The sequence below is a fragment of the Excalfactoria chinensis genome, chromosome Z (genome assembly GCF_039878825.1).
Source record: "Excalfactoria chinensis isolate bCotChi1 chromosome Z, bCotChi1.hap2, whole genome shotgun sequence".
Classification (NCBI taxonomy): Eukaryota; Metazoa; Chordata; class Aves; order Galliformes; family Phasianidae; genus Excalfactoria; species Excalfactoria chinensis.
Window position 1 is genome coordinate 19,792,199 of NC_092857.1, and position 14,699 is coordinate 19,806,897.

Consider the following 14,699-nt stretch of genomic DNA (forward strand, 5'->3'; position numbering starts at 1 on the left):
AATAATCATAATGGTAACATATTCACTACACATAGAGTTCCCTCAAACTTGACAAAACACATGCTACACACTGAGCTATAACACACAGTCACTGAAGTCATGCCCTCATGCTGAGAAGCACATTTTGAGGAAGCCAGTGATCATTAATACCACTGTACACAAAGAAATAAAGAAGACTTAATCCCAATGCTTTATTTGTAATATGACACCATATTCTTCATGGGAATCCTGGTGTGAAGCTACTTTATAACACAGCACACAGTATCACCCAAAAGGAGGCTTCTTATTGCTACATTCTCTATAGTACCTTACCTGTGAACCAAGGAAGTCTTAAAAATACAACTTAATACATTTTTAAAGGTATGATAAGACAACAGATACTTGTATTCATTTACCTGAGACTCCACAGCCATTATGATCATACAGATGTTGCTGGTGCATGGTAGACTTTTTGTATATGACATGGGGATGACCATTCTCATAACTGAAGTTACTTGAATTAGCTGTTATATTCTTTAAAGGCTCAATAAAATACTCTTCATCTTCTGTAGCAATAACACCATGCTTAAGACAAAAAAGAAAACAAAAATTTGGAAGACAACATAAATTTATATTAAAAAGTTTAATTTCAAGTAACATTTGACTATCCTTTACTTCTTTTAAGAAATAAGTCAACATAAAATGCATGATTCAGTTATCTTCCAATGTCTTTAGCGGAAGGCAGCAGTAAATGCCTATAAGCAATCCAGTAAAGAAAGAATAAAATAGCATTGCCTTACTTCTGGAGTTTGTCCCTACGTCTTTTTAGTGAGTGTGGTAACAAAGCAAGAGAGATTCTCAGTACAGGACAGATAAACTGTTCAAAGACTTTTTTCCAAAACCACATGATTGAAAGCCATTAAAGTGACACCAAGCCAAAACCATCTTGCCCAAGGGGTGCGTGAGCTCAGTGTTCCTCTGTGATGCCACACTAGTAAGTGCTTAATAAAGAAAAAACTGCATGAAGAGTTAACTTCAGAAAATATTATTTAGAGAAAAAAAAATCAGCATTTTACATTGATACATCAAGTTCTATTAATATTAATCACCTTAGACTACACTATCTTCAAAGCATTTATTCCTTATCAGGTCTCACCACCAGCCTCTGGTAGATCCAAGTTGTTGCAGACCATGTACTAGACTTTATTCTCTTGTCACAAATGAACTTCTTTCCCTTCACACTGCAGGGCAGAATGGCAGATATTCTACTCTCATAGCTTTCATATTTGTGAATTCAGTTTCTTCTAAACAGGAGAGTGGTTGATGGAAGAAAAGGGAAATATCAAGCCAACTATGTAACTTCCTGAATCTTCAGAGATTGAAATTAAACTTTAGCAGAAAATCCAGTTTGGGGATACAGAAATACTGAAAAATAAGCCAAACAGAGACTCCTACGCTTACAGATTCTAACCAAAAATAAATAAATAAAATAGTAATTATTCTACCTAGAAAATTCTGTATGTATAACCTTTGTATTCTAGAAGAAATAAATACTGGTCATTAGTTTCAGTGGAAACTCTAAATTCTGCATTCACATTTTGATCAATCACAAATCAATGGAGATACCATTACTGCAAAGACTGTTCCCAGAATCACAGAATTGCAGGGGTTGAAAGGGACCTCAATAAATCAATCATTCCACCCCTTGCTAAAGCAGGTATCCTACAACAGGTTGCACAGATAGGTATCCAGACAGATCACAAATATCTCCATAGAAGGAGACTCCGCAACCTCCACTGGAACCTTGCTCCAGCAGTCTGTCACCCTTACCATAAAGAAGTTTTTCTGCATGTATGTATGGAACTTCCAATGTTCAAGTTTTATGCCATTACTCCTTGTTCTACTGCTACGCACTACTGAGAAGAGTCTGGCCTCCTCCATTTGTCTCCCACCTCCCACTAGGTATGTATAAACATTTATCAGATCCCCAGGATGAATAAACCCAGGTTACTCAACCTTTCCTCATGCAGGAGATGCTCCGGGCCCTTAATCATATTTGTGGCCCTCCAGTGCATTCTTTCTAAGAGACCCCTGTCTTTTTTAAACTGGGAAGCCCGGAACTGGACACAGTACACCAGATATGACCTCAACAGGGCAGAAGAGATGGAGAGGATCACCTCCCCCAGCCTGCTGGAGGACATAATCCTTTTAATGCATCCCAGGATACCACTGGCATTATCACAGAATCATAGAATTGCCGCTGGTTCAAGGCCAATCTGGCTCACCAGGACCTCCAGGTCCTTCTCCGTAGGGGCTGACCTGCTGGAGCTCTATTTCCTACTGATGCATCTGATGCATGCGGTTATTCCTCCCCAGATGCATGACTCCACATTTGCTTTTGTTAAACCTCATCAGATTCCTCCCTGCCTGATACTCCAGTTGGTGCAGGTCCCTCTGAATGGTAGCACAGCCCTCTGATGTGTGAGCCACTCCTCCCAGTTTTGTATCATCAGCAAACTGTCACAAACTGTTGTTATCCCTTCATCCAGGTCGCTTGTGAAGATGTTGAACAAGACTGGACCCAGTAGTAACCCCTGGAAAACACTGCTAGCTACAGGCCTCCAATCAGACTACTCTGCTGATCACAACCCTCAGATCTCTGCCAGTCAACCAGCTGTCAATCCACCTCACCACACACACATCTATCCCACATTTTCTAAGTTTCATAACATTGATGTTGTGGGAGGCTGTGTCAATCACCTTGCTGAAGTCAAGGTACACAACATCTACTGTCTTCACCCTATCTACCCAGCCAATGTTGACATCAAAGAAGGCTACCAGGTTAATCAAGCATGATTCCCCTTTGGTGAACCCACACTGACTACTTCTGATAACAACCTTATACTCTTCAGTGCTCAGAAGTAATACAAGAAAGCATCCCTATCTACACATCGTTATTTGAGGAGTTAATATTATTCAACACACGTGTCACAGGCAGTTCAAGATAACACGTATTTATGTTAATGTTATCTGAGCACTGCTAGCAGTGCAATGTGCACTAAGGTTATTTCAAAGTACTTCCAACAGCTTGTAAAAATCACCCTATCACTTACATTAGTTTTTTGTTGTTGTTGTTTTAAAAGTTGTTTTTTTTTTTCCTCCATTAACACCTCCAGGGTAACCTGTATGACCACTTGCTCTATAGCTACTGATCAAAATATCCCAAGCATGTTTCTAAGATCACTGCACTTTTGGTCAGACCTTTTCTGCTGCTGTTTTGTGCATCAGCTCTCTGCTGTTCTTCACTTCTGGGATAACCAGAATTCAGTAACAACACAGACCATATAAAATAAAAATGCCTGTAAAACACTTCAGAAAGAACTGTGTTTTAACAATATAACCCTATCATATATTTTTAAAAAATACATATGAACACAGCTCAGTTTTCAGTTTCATGTTTTTTAGTGCACACGGTGACTATGGCAGTAGGTATCCCTCTTCAGTGGTATTTTTCATTATGAACTCAAGTATTTACTCAAGAAGTAACATGAGGGCCTGTATACACCTGGACACCAAATCTTCTCATAATGCCTCAATATTTGGAATCTACGCTATTACTAAAAAAAAAAAAAAATAATAAATAAAAAAGTAGGTCACTTAATGGCTGCTTAAACAACCTTGAAAATATAAACCAAAATGTAACTAGGTCTGCCAGATGTGCAGAAAGAACCTTGACAATCTGGACTAAATCCAGACTGGCTGTCAGACATCTGGGTTCAAGTGAATCCTGAGCCACTATAAGCTCTGGTATTATTATATTCCTATCGGAAAATAGAGTCCTGCAGTTTTTCTAGCCAACACCATCAGGCTGTGTGCTTTGTGCCAGGTCTGAGGAGAAAGAGGTACCTTCCAAGCCATGGCCCCATCTCTGCAACAGAGGAGTCTTAACCGGTTCTCAAGTCTGGCTAGGTAAATAAATTTTTAAGTGGTGAGACAACAAAAGAGGAAACAAGTAATTTCAAATGACATAAACAATATCAACAGCAAGACTAATTTTCTAAGCAAACTATGTGCAGGAGAAGCAAAATCTATTATAAAGGAATGAAAAACTTCAACTGCAGTTCCTTTAGGTACAAGCAGTGAAAAAGGCTCAGTGAGTATCACCCATATTTTGTATGTCAAATCAGTATCTTATCTCAGATACATTATTCTGGGTATAAAAATATATATATTTACACACACAAGCGTTAGTTTACCCAAGGAATTGCAAATTTTAACTTACACCTGCCACCAGGTAATCAGAATATACATGCAATCTGTTGCTGCAGCTAGCTATGTGACACTGGAAAATCACTTGCCCTGAATATAGCTGCAAATGAGCTTCACATAAGCCCTTCGCACATAACGTATATTAACTTTCCTTGCTAGCCAACTGCTGTTCCAGTATTAACTCAACAACACAATTTGCATCAGTTTAACGTGCATGAATTTATTTAAGAAACATTTGTAAATCTGCATGTAAGAAATACCCATTCCAGTGAATGCCAGTAGTTGAGAATAGAAAATTCGTATGGCTAGAGACGTTTCCACTCTATATGCATTCTGTAATGCACAATTAATGAACAGAAGGAGCTACACTATTCTATCCAAGACAATATTCTAAAACTCCTTTTTGGTTCATCATCTCTCATTTGAGCAAAGAATATTTCAGTTGAAAAGAGGGACTGAAATAAAGACCTATGAAGCATTAAAAGGAATTATATGTACTGAAGCATTAGAAGAAATCAAATGAGTTGGCAGAGTTGGATTTTTTATTTTTATTTTTATTTGCTTGTTTTTGTTTGTTCTTTTTAGCTTTGCCATAGAACTTAAAACAGTTTGTGAATCAAACTGCTGCTTCAAAATATAAGAAATATCATTAAGGAATGACCAGAAAAAGGTTGTGAGAAAATACCACGAATTTAAGAAATAATGTGAATGTCCCAAGTAAGTTACTGAAAGAAGCATTCTCAAGGCTATTATCTAAAACAGATTGTTTGAGGTCCTGTGTTACCCAACCCCACCACAGACTGCCAACTCCAGCTAACATATATAAGGTCTGGATCCAGCAGTTTGACATGCTCAGACAAATCTGCAAATCCACATGGAGTTCCCCTGAAGTTGTAAAAAGAAATCTGTTTGTGTCAGACTGCCTAGCTGGGGCCTCGCCTCACTTCAGACAGGGGATGTCCATCAGCTACAGAAGTGACAGTTAACATCAATTAAAGATTTAATTACAGAAGATAAAGCCTCTTGCACATTTGAAGTGCTACTTTTTTTTTTTCAAATTTGTCTGCTTTTTAACCTTTACAGACATTATATTAAAAACAGATAAAACATAACATAGAAGTAAATGAAACTTCTTAAAAACTTTCAGGGTTGTTCAGGAAGTATACAGCCAGCTGCAGAGTTAAGTGTAGCTTTACATCATCAGAAAAAGGCTGCACTAGCTTTTCATGTTCTCTAAGATGAAACAATAATCATCTGGCTTGGGACAATACATCATGGGACCTACCAAGACATTTTAAAACTAGGCAATGGACACCTGTACCAAAGAGAACCCAAAAGGTAGCAGCCTAGAATACTAATCTGTTTTGATACTTCTGACTTTTTACTTTGTAAATTACACACTTACATATGATTCAAGAACATCATGATATGCTTTATCATCTACAAAATTAGATGATTTGTTTACAGCAGAATCAGCTTCCAAACAAACTTATTTAAAAATATGAATATATTTATAAATATACTGATTTTGAGATAAATTAAAAAAAAATAATAATAAAATAAAATAAAAAAACAGGAAGACTTCTGATGATGTAAGATTATGCTTTTAGGCAGTTCTTGGCCCTTCTTTTATCTACTTGGATAGTGACATCTGTGCTACCTAGCACAAATGGTACTCCATGCATGGAACTTTATGTGCCACTGAAAAATTTGGCTCCTTACATTAAATATTTCCTTGAAAATATTGTAGATACAGAAAGATATTTAATCTATAATTCACTTCCTTAACAATCATCATTTTCTACACATTTTGAAGTACTTCTCTCTATTGGGCTTGTCAGCTCAAAAGAAGAAAACACACCACCATGGAAAATCTGTCCGAGCACTCAGTTACAGGCTCTGACACCTGACAGCAGACAGAGATAGGGGGGAAAAATACACATTTCATTTCTGCTCAACTTCAATGTGACTCGATTCAAAACTTTACTTCAAGACTTTCTCCCCTTAGAATCAGACAAATTTATTTCCCATAAGGTGAAATTCTCTACTCAGTCAGTCTACCACACCTTCTTATTTCGCTTCCTTTAGGACTACCTACGCAGCTTATGCAATTCCTCAGCTACTACTGTTTCAGCCCCATTGACTTACACCCAACACCCAAGCACCTCAAAACCCTGCTCTCTGTAAGGTCTTTCAGGAGTTGACCAACGCTGCAATCCATTTACACATAACAGTTGCTACAGTAAAGTTTAGGAGCCAACAAGCCTGACAGACAAGACCTTCAATTTTCTCACAACTGCTCCTGGATTACAGAGCATTCCTAAAAACTTGAGACAATTTTTAGTATAATCAGGGTTCAGGAGATGCAAACTGCTGCAATAAAATTTCAGTAGTAGCCTGTAATTCTAGGGAAGAAAAGCTGAAACAGGAAATGGTGAGAGGGAAGTTAACTAATGGGTGTTCTATCAGTTCTATGATACTAACACAGAGAAAGCCCTGCTTGCACTGGTGTTCTACAAAGTCATACAGCATACATTAATTAAACCATTGTCTCACCTGCTCACCCTGAAATTTGACTCCTCTGAATACTGAAACCTAGCAGGGAAGTGAAATAAACAGAATACTTAAATTCTGCTTATGAGCAGCACTCATCATTTAAGACTATTGCTTGTTTTAGAGTTACGAGTAACTTTAAATTACTGCCTTTTGGACATACGTTAATCAAAAACTACACAGAATATGACTGACAGTCTCTTACATGTCAAAAACAGGACCAAAAAATATGCAATGCCTTGAACACAACATTTTCTCAACTATCATTAACTCTAAAACAAGCAATAGTATCCTGAACATTTGACGTGCTACTTGCTTTATTAAACATGTTCTAACCAGTGGCTTTATAACAAGATGTTTGCCAGTAGGAATCATTTAAAAATAATTGATGGATTTACCTGAGAATTTAGTGGTAGCTCCTTCTAGAACACCCTATCAGCATAATGACAGAGGAGGTTCTTACAGTAGAAGATCATACTGAGTCCAGCCAACCACCACACCTGCTTGAGGGATCCCTGCTCCTCTGAAAGAAAGCCTTACAGGACCACTGGTGCTTCTGAAGCATGACAAAAACCTCAACTGCATACGACCTAGCCTTTCTATCAGATGCAGTGGACACCTAACACTTGCAGTCCCAAGAAGCATGACCATGAAGGACGCAAAAGTCCCATTCATTGTGTGCCCAAAGATCTGAGTCTGCCTTAATACAAGGAATAACAGAAAGAAACACTTCTTCAGCACAAGTTGATGATAGCTAAAGGCACTGAAGATGATAACTAAACAGCACTCCACAAGGAAGCTGACTTTCAAACACAGTTAGTGTATGACAAATAAAGCCATGGAACAACATATGGCTTCACACCAGCCAAATAGTATCGTTGAGGACAAGCAAAACGTGACACTGATAGATTGCTCCAATTGAGCCAACCAGTTTGTGTCTCAATGGGTAGAAATGCTGGAGATCAAGGCATGTAGTCTTTGAAGTAAATCCTGAAAGCAATGATTTTCTCTTCAAAGTATTTTTAGCTGAAAAGAACTAAAATACAAGATGATACACTACATTCGCAATAAAAGTTCAAACAACTGTGGCATACACTTTATTACATGGGAACAACAAAACTGAAGTATTGCCGTGTGCTTCCATGGTTCAAACACAATACAATACAGTACAATGTAGTACTGCATTCAGACCTACCAACTGCATTAAGAAAACTGTGATAACACATATTCAGGAGAGTTACATTTTAACTACGCTTCTTCAAAAGTGCTCACTCATCTCTAGAAATCTCCATTTCACTACTTTCCTCAAGAGTAATCCAGACAGAATACTTAACAGCCAGCTATTTGTGTTGTCCCTAGTACTATCTAGATCTGAAACAGCAGGTTTTTGTCTATAAATAACATTCTCAAAGTCGCAGTTCCCCAGCATTTGTAAAGGTTAAAAAGGAAACAGATGAGCAAGGCTGTAACCTTTTCTCTTTTTCTCCTCGTTTACCAGTTAGTTAGATCTGTTTACTCATAACAAGCTTGACCAATGTTCTGCTATATAAATACAGAATGAATAACTGCAGTATGTGTGTTTACTAAAGGAATTACTGAGCTCTTGATTTAGTACTTCCTAGTTATGCTCATCTACTTAAGTGTTTTGCTACTTGATAGCAATAATTCTTTAGTTTTTTCTTTTGTTTTCTAATTTCTGTTTAGAAAAGCTTTCACCCCATGCAAATACTATTGTCATGATCAAGAGAAGGAAGAACAGTAAAATCTGAAAACAGAATTTCTAACCATACTTTGAATGCAACCGTTTATGACAGAATACTTTTAGATTCTTGCAAATGATCTACTTTTCTGAATTTATACCAACAATTACTTCCACGGCAAGAAATTCCTCCTCTTTATCAAGATAGATAAAACCTAATTCTCAATAAATAAATAAATAAATAAATAAATGAAGCATACAGTTTGATCAACATCTCAATAAATAGACCCAAAATCATAAAAGAACAACTGTTCCCCTCTCCCTCCGCAAGTCTGCAACATTTTGATATCATTTTGTAATGATCTCATGACAGACCTAATATTGCAGCCCCAGTGCAGACACTGTGAACACTTAAGGCGCTGTCTGCTGAAGGACTACAAAATTAGGTCCTAGTACTTACAAATTAAGCTTGAAAAATTGCTGACCACTTTTCCCCAGGACCCAGGTCAGGTTTTAGGGTCTTGTTGTACCTTCTGTCTGTTTGCTTCTCAGTGGGACTCAAAAAAAAAACTGAAACATACACCAATTAAAAGGGGCAAACACACTATTGCCCTAGAACATGCAATGTGACTTACCAGACCATTGCAGTTGCTTACAGCCACTTTAGTTGTCGTGTGCTGGTCTTGCAAGTATCCTGTGTAATGACAGTGGTCTAAAAAATCGTGCTTCCACTGAGGACCATCTTTCCCCCAGTATTCCACTGTAAAATGTCTGGACACCAAATCTGTGTTGAGAGTCAGGTTTAAATGAAAGTGCTTGCCATAGGCAGAAAGTTTAAAAAATAATTTAGTTGCTGCCAGTTCTTGGTCATAAGGGTCTGTGCTCCTCCTCCTTCTTGAGGGTTTAATATTTTTCACAGTAAAGCTGAGGAAGGCTCCATTTTGATCAACCCTTATTGGGATTGTTAGTTGGTAGTGTTCAAGGTAAGACAGGAATTCCTCTTTGTAATCACAAGGTAAGACAGTCCAGGGAGTGCGCATAAAAGAGAAGAAAATATAACAGGAAACAACAAGTAGTAAACATAAAACATAACTAGCTAAATTCCACCCTCCACATGAATGAACGTTATTTTCAGGTAAACTCAAGGTGCAGAGCTTTACTAAAGAAAAGAAAACGCTCTTTTCTTTCTTTCTATGTAAAGAAAATGTGTTCTGCTTCCTAATAATCAGATACCACAGGAGAAAAGATGTTTTGAACAATGTAGCTTTTCCTGTTCACACAAAATAGGAAAACATGGGGCTCTAAGTTCTACCTAGAAGCACGCATTCTTTCTAATGATATCGTTCAAAAACAAAAGCTATTACATTCACCTGCAATCATAATAGCATTGCATTATATTGCAACATATCTAAACGACTCTTCTTGCTATTAAGTCTATAAATGCTAATGGATCAATGATTAGATTATGATTAGCTTAAAAACATATTAATGACCATATGGCAAGCCTTCAAACTATTATAAACTATTAAAAAGGACACCATTTTACCAACTTAATTTGTAAGGTTTTTGTACAGTTAAAACTAGAAAAAAAAAAAAAAATAGAACAATTAAATCAACATATTCAAGCATTCAAGGCAATGAATCATGATCAAACTCAGACCACAGCCTATACAATCTCATTAATAATATAACCATGGCTTTGGAAATATTTCCCAAATGTAAAAATTGATTATTCTTGTTATCTGTAGAGGTCAGGTTCCTACCTTGAGAACTGTATGAAAGCCTGCTGTCACTGTGAAATTCCGATGAAACCATGACTAGGCTCAGAATCCATGTCCACGTCTTCCAAAAAATTTCCATAATTTAGAAAAACAGAAAGCTTTTTTTTCCCCTCTCTCTCCTTGGAGGGCTACCTGTGTGCTATAGGTTTAACTCCACTCCAGAATTGCACCATAACAAGTATATTTATTTTATACTATTGGATGTTCCACTTTTTGACAGGTATTCTTTTCCAACAACTTTCTTCTAAATCTGCAGTCATTTTCTCAATTCAAAATAAGCATTGTAAGATTCCTTAAGATATCATTAAGATGTTAGAGTGGATAGCTACTGAACTTGCTCCATTTCTTTTCCTGAAAAAAACCAAAACAAAATTAGTCAAGTTAATATTTTTCTACTAGAATAGATCTACCCTGCAAAACATTAAGCTAATGTGACGTATTATGCAAAATATACCAACCATTATTACTTTCAAGACCCAAGATCACAATTTTAAACCACAGCAAAAAAAAAAAAAAAAATCACTGTGAAATACCATTAACTTTGTAGTAGTTGAATACTGCATAAGATGCACAATTCTGCTTCATGTTGAACAGATAAAAGGAATTATAAAATTAAGGTTTCTTATTGCTATAATTCTGTGTTCAGACTCGTTCCACCTATAGTCAGTGCACCATACCAATTGATTTCAGCAGAAAATAACTAGACTCAAAACACCGGGAGACAAAGGAAGAACCTGGGAAAGATTCCAGAGTACTGTTATCCGATCTTTCTGCAGCATGTATTTTGTTATTACTTGGGCCCTGGTTCTGCTTATGCAGGCAGAATTTTCATTCACTAAAATGGGAAAACTGCACATTTCTAGCATCAGAGAAACAACCCCACCATTTACATCCTAAGATTTCCAACATCTGTTATCAAAAATGCTTAGTATATTAAAACTACAAATGGATGTAGTAGAATACATTATTATTTTCATTTTGCAGGTCATGAGAGACTGACAGAGTACTGAACTTCCAAGCCAACCAGACCATCATTTAAAACACTTTTGCAACAATAGTGAAAAGCATCTCTAGCTGTTGATGTGGATTAAATGGAAGGTCTATGCAGCCACCTAACAGTCCAGTACAATGGAGTGCCAAACCGTGTGCTGTGTCAGCTGGTACTAACTAACTCTCTTAAGCACTCCACAAACTTGCACATAGAAACAGCTCCACAGAAGTAGGCAGTATTGAAACAGAACACCTGAGAAGGTGTTCAAAAACAGATTTCCAAGTATACACAGTCACCTACATGTGTACCAGATATATTTGCCTTCCTGGAATTCTGGGAGCAATTTACCATTCATTCAGACAGGTAACATCCCCTGCAGTCAGTGGATTATTCATAAAATTTAAAGAGTTGTATCTTACCTTGACAAAAATCAACATCACGTAAATTCTCTTTATTAACATTACAGTGAATAACAGGAAACTTCTTAGCCAAATGGAGATGGACACAGTTATGAACAGTAAATGAGGTTAACCTGACCATTCCTACGCCCACTTTTAAAAGTTTTTTCAAGAGGGCACTCAGGATTTAATCAGGTTTGCAGGGGGAATAAAAGATACTTCACAAGCACAGTCTGAACTAGATTATTTCTTTTTTTTTTTTCCCCTGAGGAAACAAAAAGAGTTAGTGATGCCATTCACATAAGGCCAGGCCTTGGGTGATATTAATAAAACCTCTAATCCAGCCTTCCATGTAACACCTTCATTTCCTAGCTAATATTTAATTACAGCTCTTAGCCTTTTTCAAGTTCTGAATAGAAATAATCAATCGCATACTCCTCAGCTACACCAGTATAATAAAGAGTATGAGTATGCACTACTTCCAGTATAAGAACATCCAGCTTCAAATTCCACTGAATCTTGCTTTACATGACTGCTAATGAGCTTCCTTCTCCTTGCATAGATACAGTCTGATACAATCACCTTTTGACATGCCCCGATAAGTAGCTCAACCTATTCAGTTTACCTCACTCTGCCAACACGGTTTCCAAATGTCTAATTAACTCTGCAGCTTTTTTCTGAATCTTTTCCAGTCTGTCAGCAGCTCTTTTCATGCACAGACATCAGAACTGGACACTAGTCCAGTAATGGCTCATTACTGCCATATATAGAGATAACATTGCCTCACAGCTTTTACTTGGCCAACAAATAGAAACGAGGAACTCACTTTCAGTCTGTTAGGTTGATAATAAATTACCCTAGCACTACGATCTCCTGAAACTCCTGAATGCCCACGGGGTTCAGTAGTTCTGAATACAGGAAGCAAACTGGTGCCTATTATCCAAACACCGCTGGTCCATGTTAAACCTTGACAACATCCAAGCATCACCTTAGTCTAGAATCTTTTCAGGGGTCTGAGTCTCATCTAGGCCATGTTCCTTGCACAAGAAAATCTCATTTCACATCAAGTTCACTGGAAGTTCTGCTGAAACTTCCAGCCTCCTTTCCAAACACATTACGGTCAGTTCATGCGTTGGTACAAATACAGCAGGTGCAGTGGTTTCAGTGGTCTGGATTAAGAAACTGTAATAGATATAAATGATGAAGCACTCACGTAACCCCAGACAGAACACTTACATCCAGTATCTGTTCCTTTCTACCTGCAATATATTCCTTTCTTTTCCTTTCTACCTATCTATCTACCTGCAATATATTCCTTTCTACCCATGCAATGTGCATTCATGTTCCATGTGTACTGTGGCCAGGCTGGTTCATTGTGTCAGCATTAAGTTTACAATAGGAAGCCTTTCCTCTGCCTTGTGGCTGTGCTATGCACCCATCCACGGTAAACACATGTATGGTTCTGTAAAGTTTACTTCAAACTACTGTTCCTGCTTAACAGTAAGAGTTCTATCGAGAAGAAGTGTAAGATGTGTTTCACAGTGCTGGTGACACAAGTGGCACTGAATGCCAGGATGCCTGTGGAGGCACTTGTGACAGAGAGGCAAGTCCTGTCACCAAGCCTTGAGGCTCCCACTCACTGAAACTCAGCACACGTCCAAAAAGAAGGGCCATGAGGCACACGAGGACTCTGTGGCTGAGCAAGCATTCCCAGATGCCAAGTGGCCGTGTCAGACCAGACACACTGGCGACTCGTCCAGGTAAAGGGCGTGATCTGCCTCGGGTACCTGAGCAGTCCGGTGGATCGATGAAGGGCCGAGGGAGAGCCGGCCGGGGGGCAGGCAGAGCACCGCCACACGGCCGATCCCGGACCGCCACAGCGGAGCGACCCAGGGCTCTCGCACCACACAGCCTCAGCCCCGCCGGCAGCCGCCGCCACGAGCTCTCCCGACAGCACTGGAGCTCCGAAACAACGGCGCCGAACTAGAGCAGCAGATCGGCGGGGGCGGGCGGGAGGGAGGGAGGGGGCGCGGGGGGGAACGACTTCACTTCGTGGTGCGGCCCGCTGGCCGAGGGGCGCGGCGGGCGGAGCGGAGATGACCGCGGCCCCCTCCCTGCGCCAGGACCGCGCCGTGCCAGCCGCCCCTCCGCGGCCGGGAGCCCGAGTCGAGGCGCGGCCGAAGGCGGCCGTCCCGCCGGGCTACGAGCGGTTGCCAGGGCGATGGGGAGGGCGGGCAGCAGTCAGTCACACCAATTCAATTACAGGTACCGGGGCCGGCCGCGAAAAGCGTTCCTCGGCTTCAAAAGCCGGGATTAGCCGCGTCCCCGGGAGCTCCGGGGAGCGAATAGCGGCACGCAGAGCTCGGGGGGAAGGGGCTGGGGAAGGGACGTACAAAGGGAAGGACGGCTCCTCATGCCCGTTCCTCATAGCACCGAGTAGGGCCCGACGCCTGCCGAGGTGAGGAGCGGGCTGCCTCGCTGTCACCGTGGTGCGGGGGGGGGGGGGGGGAGAAGGGAGAGGAAAAAAGCTGAGGAAAAAGAAAAAAAAAAAAACGAAAAAAACCACAACAACATCGGGCTCGATGTCTGTCTGTTCCACAGCCCCACACGTAGGCACGCCTGTTACACGGACAGGGACAACGGCCGCACACACCGACCCCCCGGGGAAACAAGAAACAAAACTAAAAAGAAAAAGGAAAAAAAAAAAAATCCCTCCCTCCCCCCCCCAAAAAAAAAAAACCGTATCGGGAAACAGCAGCGCCGAGGAGGGCTGAGCTCACAGACATCGCTCAGGGAGGATTCAGGACGGGAAAGAAAAAAAATACTAAAAAAAAAAAAGAAATCGTCCTCCCCAGAGAGCGGAGGGAAGAGCCTGGCTGCTGCTGCGGCGGAGCCGGTCCTAAAGTTAACTTTCGGCAGCCCGTTTCCAGACAGCAGCGCTGGATCTATTTGGATAAAACGCGTGTGACCCAGACACTTGGCGCCCGGCCCGATGCGTTGCACCGGCAGCCCAAATAAAAACAAGAGTC

At 40.0% G+C, this 14,699-nt stretch overlaps 1 protein-coding gene across 1 annotated transcript in view; it reads right to left on the reverse strand.

Annotated features, from left to right (window-relative positions):
- ADAMTS6 (ADAM metallopeptidase with thrombospondin type 1 motif 6) overlaps positions 1–14,699 on the reverse strand; it is a 146,468-nt gene that overhangs the window by 131,571 nt on the left and 198 nt on the right. The window contains exons 2-4 of the mRNA XM_072359310.1: positions 10,264–10,632; positions 9,136–9,500; positions 396–564 (exon numbers count right to left, since the gene is read on the reverse strand). Of these exons, the coding sequence (XP_072215411.1) occupies positions 396–564; positions 9,136–9,500; positions 10,264–10,360 (631 nt within the window). The 5' untranslated portion in view covers positions 10,361–10,632. The remainder of the gene's footprint in view (positions 1–395; positions 565–9,135; positions 9,501–10,263; positions 10,633–14,699) is intronic.